General features: G+C 39.1%; 1 protein-coding gene across 1 annotated transcript in view; it reads right to left on the bottom strand.

The window, feature by feature from the left end:
• Positions 1-13,705, bottom strand: part of PARD3B (par-3 family cell polarity regulator beta) — a 385,985-nt gene that overhangs the window by 127,717 nt on the left and 244,563 nt on the right. Inside the window, exons 17-18 of the mRNA XM_030454365.1 lie at positions 11,163-11,369; positions 9,937-10,171 (exon numbers count right to left, since the gene is read on the bottom strand). Coding sequence (XP_030310225.1) covers positions 9,937-10,171; positions 11,163-11,369 — 442 coding nt within the window. The remainder of the gene's footprint in view (positions 1-9,936; positions 10,172-11,162; positions 11,370-13,705) is intronic.

Consider the following 13,705-nt stretch of genomic DNA (forward strand, 5'->3'; position numbering starts at 1 on the left):
TTTCCACATTACAGGTTAAAAAACACAACAAAAAGATGCCAGAGGTGGAGTGGACTCAGGTTCTTCAGCTAGAAAGGATATAGCAGAGAACAGTGATGGTGTTCTGTCACCACAAAGTAGTTTTACAGCAGTTGAAAATAGCTTTACAATTTTACTTACACATTATTACCATCCAGCCTACCAACCATCTACTGGGGTCAGTGTGAGGCCAGGTATTAACCACTTTCAAATAGGAGACAACGAATGGCACAGGCATACAGGAGGTCTTTACTTCAAACCTAACACTGAAGTTAAATGCTAAAGAACTAGAGAGCAGATACTTAGTGGCCTCTGTATCTTGTACTACATATACTCATAAGGCAGTAATTTTTTGACTTGTGATTAAGCTTCTAAGATTTGATTTTTTTTTTTTAATTCCTAAACCAGTAGTGACACATATCAGAGTTTACAAAGTATATGCAGACAGACAAAGGGTAATAGGTTTTTTCATGTCAGCATTTGGCTAACATTTTGTTAGCCCCGGTTCCTTTTTATTAATTCTTTGCTCTTTGTTCTCAACAATAAAAAAATAAATAGGGCAGAAGTGGGAAGTCACAAGGTCAAAAAGTGAAGAAGCAGAAGACATCTTCATTTTCACCTCTAAGAATTATTCAAGCTTCTAAAGAGTAAGATCAATCTATCTTTAGCTAAGAGGTAGTACAGGAAGGAGGAGGAAACCCCAGCTTGGCCCCTCACCCACTACCTACTGCAAGAAAGGGTAAGGGTAAGCAGTGCAGTTTTCTGCCAAAGAGTTCACAACAACAGGGCTGAGAAGCAGAAGATTGAGCTTGGAGGAAATTGAGCTAGGCTTGCTTCATGTTTTGTTTTTTTTTTTCCAAGGAGAGAACTGGCCAAAGTTTGCTAAAAATGGATGGGCAGGTAAACAATAATGATACAAGGTTACAAGAAGAGTGAAGAGATGCTATGTGGAAATAACAGACTGGGAAACAGGACATTAACAAATAAGAAAAAATCAGAAACTCTGGAGAAAGGTAAAAGGAAAGACTGTAATTAGTCCTCACAGAAGAAAAAATCTGAGAGATTGCAGGAAAAATTGAATCAGGAAAAAGCACACAAAAGCTTATTAGTTTTTCATTTTCTTAAAATTAAGGCCATTTGCCTGCTTAAAGGAGTAGGCATTTATTCCAACAATGCTCTATGCAGCAGAGAAATTATTTTTATTTTTTATAAGCACAGAGGATTAACCTTTGTATAAGGATGAGATATGGCTCAGAGCAGCTCAGGTACTTAACCAGTGTAACACAAAACATCAGCAGCAAAGCAAGCACTTGAAACATAGATTCCTTCAAACTATTTTTCTAAACCACCTATTGCCCACTGTGTGGAAAAGAAGATGGAAGAAACAGAGGGGTTCAAAGGGGTCATTTTTTCCTGAAGCTGGCATAATTCATATCTTCTGGAGTTGTGCCTATTCCAAAGGGAGCTTTGTTGCTTCTGTATGTCAGCAAAACAAAAGGTCAGCTTATTGAAATACTGCTCAGGTCTGACTTTCTTCTATTAACAACAAGTAGAGACACATTTTTTAAAGTAATAGTTAAATAAATGGCTACGTAACTGCAATCATTTAAACTTAAAATGTCAACAGAATCTGAGATGCCATTAAATGTGTATTTAATCAATTACTGTATTATAATATAAATATTAATTCAGTTTGACTGCTTGGCCTGGCATAAATCATAATTCAGTGAGATAAGTACATTTCATTTAATGTACAGATGACTATTAATGGCAATACCTATAAACCTGGCACCTGCCAGCACTTTGTAGGTAAGGAATCTGTCAGGAGCCCCCTCCTGTATAACTTCTCAGTTAATCTTTGCCTCTGCTCTCTGCCCCCAGCCCCTTCTTTTAACAAGTTCATGATACAAGAACTACTGAAACAGAAGATCAGTAAAATTGCTATCTTTTTGTGTCTCATAGTAGAACTCACACCCCACACTGTAGTCCTGAGCAAAATATGTATTTGTTGGTTAAAATGCAGCTCAGGAAGTGTTAATTCAAAATCTTGTGGGCATGACTTTAAACTCTAAAGTATCTGACAGTTATACTACACACAGAAATGAACCACAACTTCCATGGAAAATCTGAAATTCAAGTTTTATCCTCAGGCAAGAGATGCATTTTAGAACAAGTTAGGGAATAAAGGATAAATTCATTGCCACAGTGTTTAGTATTAATCAAAAATACACTTTGCTTTCTAAGGACTAGTTTGGAGAAGGCATTTCTCAGGAGACAAAGACTTAGAAGAAATATGCCACCTTCAGAAAAGACTCAGTCATTATTCCAGAAGGATGGGAATTTCCTTTTTTCTTAGCAGGTGTGATATATGCTGAGGTCAATATCAAACAGGCATGTGCACATTTAAGTAGTCACAGAATTTTGGATTTAGTCCACAACATTAATCACTATAGACAATAGATACTTTTTTTTGTTTGCTGCTTTTTTCTTCACTAAGTAATGGCCTGAATAATGATATTTCAACTTGAAGTGAACATGCAACTACTTTGCAAAAAGTATGCTCCTCGCAACAGTTTGTAATTTGCAGTCCTTTTAAACAGTCAAAAGGAAATGTTCTGCTCTGATCTGTTAAGTAAATACAAATCTTGTCATCCAAGGTCAGTAATGAGAGTAAGGGGTCTATTCTTTTTCACTGCATAGCAAACATCTAATTTTAAAGAGATTTATGCATGCAGATTAAAAGGAGAACAGATGCTTAATTAAACAAATAAGCCTTTAGTAGGCAGTCCACATGATTAGCTTCAGAACAAACCCCCCTTAATTTCTCTGTTTTAGTCTGACTATAAATGCAGTCAGTGAGGAATCAACATAGTGGAGGAAAAGAAAAAAGTGATACATGTAAATTGAGATGTTTGTCTTTTTTTAGTTAAAAATACTTGACAAGCTTGAGATACATTAAATTGATTAAGTATCTCCTCTACCTCATGCTCTTGTGCTCTTTAGAGGAAATAGGAGCTTTAACTACCAATTTACATATTTGAAGAGTGCGAATTTTATTAGGCAAAAAGAAATCAAGACCTCTAAATAACTCATCTGCTTCACTAACTGATGCTGTCAATCAAATACATAGGCATGAGCCACCTCAGATTATTTTCTATTGAGGAAAAAAAATTCTACTTCAGACAAATGAAATTACTATTTAATCATCTTCTGGTTTTTCTTTCAATCTATCCATGTCCATACTGATTTCCAGCATCACATGTGTGCACATACAAATACTTAAAAAATTATATACACTGCCTCTCTCCAGTAAATCACATCCCTATTATTTGCTCTTTCTTCATGTTATCGATAACTTTTCTCCTGCAATGCTCAACTTCTCAGGGTAAAATAGAGTTGGAAAAAAAAATCTACCCATAAAAAAAATCTACCCATAAGCAGCACTTCCAGAAAAAAAAGTTTCCCCATAAACTACACTTAATGGGAGTCAATATCTGTATATTATGCAGATATTCTGCAATACTATTACAGGCTCAACAGTGCTGGCTGTCAAAAGGATCATTCTGAGCATAAGGCATTTAACAGTAATATCAAAAAAGGGTCATTTCTGTCATCCAAATGGAATGAAAAATTCAAATCACCAGGACACATAGCTCAAAGAAAAACTGGCAAATTAATGGGACAAATAATACAATATTCATGGCTTATATTGTGAAATGGAAGGTAAATATTTAAGATGAACTAGAAGGTGGGAAAGTGCACCATTTCTGAAGAAGAAAAAGCAAATGTAACTAATACACACATGTATATATTGCTGCTTCCTATGCTTGCAGTTCTGTGTACATGTGAACAAACATGTAAGTCATGGTTGATATGCAGTATTTGTGAGTTAGGGACTTTCTTACCTATATTAATTTTGAAAATATTTGCTAGTGAAGTAGTAAAATTGACAAGAATTGCCTTATATGGAGAAGGTTTGGTTTTTTTCCTTAATCCTACCTAGACACAAAACAGAATGGGAGTTATGTTTTCCTACTTCATTTCAGTCTAGCAAAACTCTTTACTCTGAGTCATCAATTATATACTTAATCTTTAATTTTTAAACCACAAAAAATGATGACTTCTGCCTAGGGGAGCTACCTATAAAAATGCCATTGGTGTGGCTGCAGTTCATTAGCTAACTTGCATACATATCAACAAAGCTGAAAGAGCTGCCTGGGATTTTTACAGCCACTATTTGAAAAAGGTGGTGAGAGAGGCATAGATATGTGTTTATTATACAGCAGGACTTAGGACACGGAGTATCCCCTCAGAGCAGAGGTCACATTTCCCTGATGATTTAAAGGTTCAGTCTTCTTCCAACTGAATTTAGAAACCATTTGTTAGAAAACAGTATTTTGATAATATTGCAAAACACGGCAACTAAATAAATAAAAAATCACAAATTTAAAATCTAGAGTTCATCACCTAGCAAACTGAGGAATATTGGTTTTGATTTTTTTTTTTAATTTAACCTTTAGGTTAGATGAGCTTTGCAGCCCTGTTGCTAAGTGATAATGAGTTTTGCATTAGCGTTCAGCATCAGTGATTTTTAACACCCGGCACCAAGGGGTTTATTAACCCTTCCAAAAAGCCTCCAGAGCCACTTGACAAGGCTTGTTGATAATTCTAAACCAATGATACTACACATTACATGTATGCAAACTCACAAATGTGCTGTTCCAATACAGTGATGCTCATGAAAATGGGTTTTGAAAGAATCAGTCAGCTCGATATATGAAAAGGGATGAACAAAGAATTGAGTGTGGTATTGAGTAAGCTTGCCACTGTTATATATCTACCTAAAACTGAGTATTATTTCTGTTCTGAAAGAGTTTCAGCATAGATTCTTCACATTGGCTTTTTCCTGAGACTGCAGTACACATTTAGTTACAGCTCCAATAATTTAATGTAGCTGTTTTCCTGATATACAATATCAATTAACTTTGCTGTCTGTTGCCTAGTGGTAGGTTATTTAGTGAGCTATGATGGTGAAATGAGCCAGAAAACATCAAAAAATGAAATATAATGCTGATTTAGCTGATGTTACATATAAACAGTTAACAGAGTCAACTTCTGTGCTTTGAACAGCACACATGCACATCCAGTACTCAGCCAGGCTACAGAGGCATCAGAACCAACTAAAAAAGGAAAACAAATACTGCACATAAATACTGTGCAGTATGCACAACAGTGAAATTATCCTTTGGATCATAGAGACTTCACTAATCAGTTAAGTCAGTGCCCTCTCCATTTCAAAGCTCCAAGTGACACGGTCACTAAAATGCTGCAGCAAAGTGCTCTAGCTAATAATGGGTAAAACAACAAGATTTTATTCTAAAAGCAATGATTACAAAAATAAAAGCATTATTTCTTGATGGTCTCCCTGACTCACAAGCACCTAAATAAAGCTTCAATCCAAGGAAGTCTAAGCAGGGAAGTAATCATTCTCTTTTTTTGTATGTGTAAAAAAGACTGGGAACTTGAGGTAAATAGCAGCTGAGCAACAGATGAAGCACTAAGTGAAATCTGTTAGCAACTGCTAACAGCTTTGCTATTTTCTGTTGTTAAATTAAAAAAAGAATTTAAAAAATAGTAAAGAACCAATGCAGTAGCAATTCCAATATGTTAAAAAATTTCAGATGCAGGAGAATGAGCTGGCTGATGTTGCCAAGCTGCTCTCCATCACTTTCGAAAAATCTCAGAGAAAGGGAGTGGTGCCTGAGGACTGGAAGAAAGCCAGTGTCACTCCAGTGTCCAAAAAAAACCAAGAAGGAAGACCCAGGAAACACAAGACCAGTCAGCCTCACCTCCATTCCTGGAAAGCTGATGGAGCAGCTCATTCTGGAGTCCATCTCTAACCACTTGGAAGAAAAGAGGGTTATCAGGAGCAGCCAACATGGATTTTCTAAGGGGAAATCCTGCTTGATTAATCTGATATCCTTCTATGAAGGAGTGACCAAATGGGTAGATGAAGGCAGAGCACAGGATGTTATATACCTTGACTTCAGTAAAGCTTTTGATATGGTCTCCCATAACATTCTCAGAGAAAAACTGAAGAAATGTGGGATAGATGATTGGACTGTTATGTGGATTGACAGCTGGCTCAACAGCAGAGTTCAGAGGGTTGTGATCAGTGGCACAGAACCAAGCTAGAGGCCTGAGGTCAGTGGTGTTCCCCAGGGATCAGTACTGGGCCTGGTTTTGTTCAATATCTTCATCAACAACCTGGCTGAGGGGATGGAGTACATCCTCAGCAAGGTCACTGAGGGTATGAAGCTGGGAGGGGTGGCTGGCACACAGAAAGCTGTGCTGCCATCCAGTGAGATCTGGACAGGCTGGAAAGACAGATCTGGGAGGGGGCATCAGACTAGGGACGTCCTGCTGGAAAGCAGATTGATGGAGAAAGCCCTTGGAGTCCTTAGTGACAGTAAATTCTCCATGGGTCAACAACGTGCCCTTATGGCCAAGAGGGCCAATGGTATCCTGGGGTGCATGAGGAAAACTATCCAGCAGGTTGAGGGAGATTCTCCTCCCCCTTTACTCTGCCCTAGTGAGACCATATCTGGAGTGTTATGTCCAGTTCTGGGCTCCCCAGTGTAAGAGGGACAGGGATCTATTGGAGAGAATGCAATGAACTAACAGGATGATTAAGGGACTTGAACATCTCTTCTGTGAAGAAAGACTGAGAGAACTGGGGCTGTTTATCCTTGAGGAAAGAAGGTTGAGAGGGGATCTTATTCATGTCTATAAATATCTGAGGGGTGGGTGTCAAGAGGATGAGGCCAATCTCTTTTTAGTGGTGCCCAGTAATAGGACAAGGAATAATGGGTTCAGCAAGTCTGTTTTCCTGTTTTGATGCTTCTACACAGGCACAGCAGAACTATGGAAATACAGCTGAAACAGCTCTGAACAAAGCAGCCCACAAATTATAAACAGTATGAAAGTATCACTGTGGGGTTCCAGCTCTCAGTACGATCAATTAGTTACACAGCTGCAGTCCCTGGACCAGTTTAAAAAATTCATGGCACTGCCTGTCACAGGCAGATAAATCCTCTTCCCACTCCTGCCAGTTGCTTTCTTTTCTTGTTTTCTCTTGGGCCTTTCTCTCCTGATAGCCTAGTGGGCGCTCTGTTCCTTGTTCCTCATTTTGGTGCTCTTCCACACAGAGGTTCACAGTGAAAGTACCAGTGTTATCTACAAAAGGCACACTACAGATTTCCTTCTCCATCCACCCTTCTGCTCCCTTAGGGTGCTCACTTTTCTGAAGCCTCCTACAGCAGGCTCCTCTTCCAATTTAACTTCAGCATGTCAAAAACTGAGCTCATCTCTATTTCTAAATATTTCTCTCTACTTCTTTCTCTTAATCTACCTAGAATTAGCAGTCACCTTGCCTACTGCAGAAGTTCACAGCTTCTTCTCTCTTTCCTTCCGCAAATGTTCTACTAAGAAGCCATGCCAGTTTCATCTCCACAATGTCATAAATATCTGGCTGTTTCTCTCCATGAATGCTGCTAAAATACTCTGTCATTCAAACCTTCTGACTGCAGTCTCCTCCTCCCTAGCTGTCCTGACACACACTCTTTGCTCTTCACGTCAGTTCAAATCCTTAGTTGGAAAAATAACACTTTAATCTAGTATGTCATCAGTATTTGACCCCTTCTAAATTTCCCTGTTGGTTTCCTATTATTTCTTTTAAAAACACTTAGATAAATTGGTTTTGTTTTTTTATGTCATCCCTTAATTTCTCCCTGGTTTTGCCCATCTTGAGAAGGACATAGACCCCAATTCTTTTGTAAACTCACACTGCTCTTGCTTGCTCTTGTTTGATCTTCACCCCTCTTTCACTTTTATCATGACTGGGATTCTCTAGGATTCTTTTCATCTTAGGAAGGAATTTCTTTTCAAGAACAATTTTATAAATATTAGGAAGAAACACTGATGAGGACATGTACCCTCTAAAAACCTCACAGCTGAAAATTATGTCTTCCAACCAGCTCCCTCTCTGTTCATTATAATCTGTTACTTTCATCTTTGTGGCTCTGTATATTTTCAATGATGTGGATAGAAATTCCCATTCTGTGCTGCCATGCAGATAAATAAATATTATTAACAATTATTGTCTGTTGGGAACACTATCAATCTAAATAAAAAACAAGCTTGTGAGCAGAATAGATGGATAAAGCTCATATAACACCAAAATGGGAAATATATTCAGAAAATTGGAATCACTGAGAATGGCAATCTTTTGCTCCCAGTTTTGCATATTAAGCATTATCAGGTTTTTTTGTCAACCACAGTCATAATCTTTTGGATTCTGATGTCATACCATGTTGTTTCTGACTCAGGCATCATACCTTCCTAACTAAGACTTTCCACTTCAAACTGAGAACTTGCAAGTGCCACATGAAACAGAATACTTATGATTTCATCAGACCTGTGTGTCACTCCCCTCCTCTCCCAACAGCCCTACTAATGCCAAAAAATGAAAACAAACGAAAACACATATACAGCTTGATATACAAGAGAGATGCTGAAGTCACCCTTCTAATTATTCAGTGTTTTGACTACTGTCTCATGTTAAGTCCTATTTCTTTAAACAGTATGAACACAAATGCACGTGTAATGCACAGGTGTGAGTATGTGTCTCCTCAGCATTCCTAAGGAGCCCCATTTGAATGCAGACTGGGATAACCATGAACCTTCATCTTATGAAACCTAATAACTCCTGAAATCATGCAAATTTGGTACATAAGCATCCTTGCATATGTTTCACAGGATCTCTAAAGTGTTCAAAAGTAGATAAGAGAATTTTGTGGATTCCTATTGCTGATACATAGAATAAAATCAGCTTAAACCTCCCATGTCCATATAATATGGACATATGAAGAGAAAGAAGCATTCAACTTCAAATATCACTGTTTCAATGAATATAATTTTAAGTGAATGATGTTGAAGCTGAAGTTCTTAGGTCACTAGTAAAATTCACCTTTGCAATGATCATGGCTTCTGTATGTATTTGCCTTGTCTACAGCACAGCATGCTAAGAAGTACCTGTAGCCTCCTATAGCTAACATAAGCTGTTCAGTGCCACAAGTAACCACATCATATGGTCATACCGTCTAATCTCCTCTAGTTGATCTTTAAATTTCATTCATATATCCCATATTAATTGCAAATATCTACTTAAATAGAGGCACTTCAGAGCAAAATGGGTACCAGAGACAGTAATGATAGCAACCAGAGAGTCCACAGCACCAAAGGCTCCAGCAATAGCAAGGATATGACCAGAAGAACTTTGTCTGATCTCTGGTGATTCCAGAGATGCAACATCAACCAATAGCCCCAACCACTTGCATGCTGAACAGGGAGGATAGTGAGCTCTTGACCACTGCAGGCAATGGCTGAAGCTGTGAAGCCAAGATTTTATCATAACCCCTGGTTTTCAGTAGCTGCAAATGTTACTAGAGTGTTTACAGCAACACGAGCAATCCTGCTCTCCCCAGAGCTCATGAAAGAAGCAGAGAAGCAAAGGAAGAGAAGGCAAAGGTCTGAGTGTGGGAGTGGGTCATGTATTACTCATAAATATTTCCCAGAAAGCCTCCCGAACCAACACACACTTGTTTTTAGCCTGAAACCTTGAATATTTTCTGACATATGGGACTGAATTTCAAAGGCACAAAAAGACATTTTGTCTGCCAAATGTCTTCTGCCTCAGCTACAAGTTTGGTGTAAAAGTATAAACTGCTTTCTTTTTAAATAACATAAACATTATTTTCAGTCCAAGTGAAATAATTTTTCACTACTTTATGAAAGCATCAGTTGTTTCCTGTGTTAAAATGGGAATGGGTGGCTGTTTTGCTTTTTAAAATGCCATACCTCAAGATGACACCAAAACCTTTCTTCTTTTTCTTTTCTGGATCTTCATTTTCTTCCTTCCTTTTATTCTCTTTGATTTTAGATTTGCCCTTTTCCTGTTTCTTCTCTTTCTCTTTATTTTTTTTGTCTTTTTTTGCACTTGTTTCTGCATCTTCTACTTCAGGGTTTCCTGGAGGGGCAGATTCCATTTTCCAAGCTTCTTGACCAGAGTGAGAGCTCTTCTCAGAGAAACCATCTGCACAGAATCAAAAAAAAGCAGTGAGGATGGCTGGGGGCTGCCAAAATACAAACACATGAAATACAGCCTGAGTGCCTACAAAATGCTCAAATGACTCACAACGCTGACTCATTTAATTGAATAATTTAAAAAGCAGACTAAACATATCTAGTGAATTCAAGCAGATTTCTATTGTAAATTAAATACAAAGTGATTTTAATGACTTGTTGTCTGGCTATTTCTCCTGATAGAAAAACCCTGATATGGTTAAAGCAGTTTTCTACTTGACATCTAGCTTTTTAACCTTCACCAATATGAGAAAGCTGACATGCTGGGATACAAACACTGAGAGCTTACTTCAGTAAGAGATTCTACCATAGGGATAACCAACCTGTGTAACAAATTACCTCACTCACTCCCTGGAACCTTTCTATTTTAATGGCTGAGAAAGAAATAGTTAAACTCTTCTGTCTGGCTGGAGAAGAGCTGTGTTGTTTCTATTTGGAGGGCTCAGCATCCAAGCAAAGTCTTATGCTTCATGCTGAAGGAGACACATTTCCAGACTGAGATCTATAAGCCCATAGTGACAGAATGAGCAGCAGGGTGCTATCAATACACTCTGCCTTGTCTATAACAGGAAACAAATTTCCTCGTGGAGAAGAGGGAATTGTAGACAGCTTTGTAAAACAAGCAAGACAATTTTGAATGTAATCTGAAGAAGGCAGCTGCTTCTTGAACTGAAAAAATAAAATTATTTAAGGATTGAGTTCTAAATCCTCCAACCTAGTCCTGCCCCAAAGGAGATCAGTGCTCATCCATGAGCACAGAAACACTAAACACTAAACCCAGGTACTGCAAAGACGGCTCTGCTCAGAGGAACACGTGAGCAGCTTTTAAAATATGAGCAACTTCAACTGGACTAAATCACTTGCTTATGTGCTTTAATGAGCTGGCCCTCAGCCATACTAAGTGAAGGTGCTTCCCTAAGTAAATACCATTAGCAACATACCTTCTTCTCCATCTTCAGGTCCATCATAAGACTTGTCAATGGCAGCTCGGAAACTCTCATTACACCCACGAACCCGGACCACGTGAGGCCTGGATCTGTGAAAAGGGAGTTCATTCTTCCTAACTTCAGCCACAGCAGTCTGAAGACTCTCAAGAGAACTGGACTTCTTCAGTCCCAGAGTAGGACCAAAATCTTTGCCAGGAGAGTCTGGAAAATAAATAGTAAAGTTTTTATACCTAAAACCACATAGAGAAATAAAACTAGTCAGACAAATACATTTAATTGTGTGGTTTATTACTGGGGGCCTTTGAAATACTGATGTAACTTGTTCTAAAAATAACATCAAGTAAAACATATTTCAGTAGATATCCCCGTTCAGACTTGGAGGGAAAGGCACATAATTTACAGACCTGACACTGGTGATGGGCAATATTTGGGAGATGTCACTTTAAAGCCTCCACAAATGATAAGGATGGGGCTGCTTCTACCTCCTCTCACAGCAACATTCAACTGGACCGATAATAGTCTTGACACCATTATCCTTAGACTCAGAAAAACAAACACTGGTACACAAAAAAAGATTTATTTTTTTTTTTAGAATGAATCAGACTTTTTGAATGGTTGGTATTTTCAACCCCATTTCTCCTGTAAGAAGATATTTGGAACCAGAAGGCCTATCACCACCCCTCACGGGTGAAAACTGTGTGCCCGATTCCCTTTCTGAAATGCCTATAGGACAATGCACACAGCATGGGGAATAAGCAGGAGGAGCCGGAGATCTGTTTGTTCACAAGGCCATGCTCTCATTGCAGTTACTGAGAGATGCTGAGGTAACTCACATGACTGGAATATTGTCATGAACATTACATACTTTTTAGGAAAGAAAGACCAACAAGGTGAGGTGGGGGAACTGCACTTTATGTGTAGGAGCAACAGAAATGCACTGAGCTCTACCCAGGGTGGGAGCAAGCAGGTATTGAAATCTTATGGGTAAGCATTAAGAGGCAAACAAATATGGGAATATGGGTGATACTGTTGTGGGTGTCTGCTACAAACCACCAAATGAGGAAGAATATGTCAATGAGGCCTTCTGTAGACAGCTGGAAGTAGCCTCAAGATCACATGTCCTAGTGCTCATAGGTGACTTCAATCACCCTGATATTTGTTGGGAAGTCCCCATACTCATACTGAGACTCTTGGAAGAGAGAAGACTCTTGGAGTGCATGGCTGATAACCTGATACAGGTGGTGGAGGAACCACTAAGGAAGGGTGTGCTGCTGGATTTTGTATTAACAAACAAAGAAGGTCAGGTTGGGGATGTGGAGGTTCGAGGTAGCCTTGGTGATGGTGAACACGACATGGGAGAGTTTAGGAACACACGAGGAAGAAGTAGGGCAATAAGTAGGATTGCAACCCTGGACTTCAGGAGGACTAACTTTGTCCTCCTTAAAGACCTGCTTGGAAGAATCCCACGGGCTAAGACTCTAGGAGGTAGAGGGGCCCAAGAGTGCTGGTTAATATTCATACATCACTTCCTCCAAGCTCAAAATAGGTGCATTTCTTTGAGTAAAATAATCAAGTAGAGGAGGAAGGAAACCTTCACGGATGAGCAAGAAGCTGCTGAAAAAAGTCATGTGGAAGAAAGGAGTTCATAATATGTGGAAAAAAGGACTGGTCACTTGGAATTAATATAGGAACATCAGGGTGTGCAGGAGAACAAGGAAGGCCAAAGCCTTGTTGGAATTCAATATAGCAAAGGATGTAAAGGAGAACAAGAAGGGCTTCTTCAAATATACCAATGGTAAAAGGCAGGATAGGAAAAACATGGGCCCACTACTGAATGAGGTGAGAGCCCTGATAACAGAGAATGCAGAGAAGACAGTTACTGAATGCCTTCTTTGATTCAATCTTTACTTCTAAAATCAGCCCTTGGGAATCCCAGATCCTGGAAGTGAGAGAAACAGCCTGGAGGGAGACTCTCCACTGGTCAGTGAGGATTGGGTTAAAGATTATTTGGGTAAACTGAACATAAATCCATGGGCCCTGGGAGGATGCCCTCATGGGTGCTGAGAGAGCTGGCTGATGTTGTTGCTCTACCACTCTCCATCATTTGCAAAAGATCATGGATAACAGGAGAGGTGCCAGAGGACTGGAGGAAAAGCCAGTGTCACTTCAATCTTCAAAAAGGGCAGGAAGGAAGATCCAGAAAACACAAGACCAGTCAGTCTCACCTCCATCCCTGGAAAGGTGATGGATCAGCTCATTCTGGAGGTCATCTCTAAGCACATGGAAGAAAAGAAGGTTATCAGGGGTAGCCAGCACGGATTCACCAAGGGGAAATCGTGTTTGACTAATCTGATAGCCTTGTATGATGGTGTGACTGAATGGGTAGGTGCAGGGAGAGCAGTGGATGTTGTCTACCTTTACTTGAGCAAGGTGTTTGAACCTGTGTCCCATAACATCCTCATGGGTAAGAGGTCAGGCTAGAAGGTTAATCAGGAGACTGGAACATCTGATCCCAGGTAAAAAATAATTGATTTTTT

This window comes from Calypte anna, chromosome 7 (assembly GCF_003957555.1).
Source record: "Calypte anna isolate BGI_N300 chromosome 7, bCalAnn1_v1.p, whole genome shotgun sequence".
Classification (NCBI taxonomy): domain Eukaryota; kingdom Metazoa; phylum Chordata; class Aves; order Apodiformes; family Trochilidae; genus Calypte; species Calypte anna.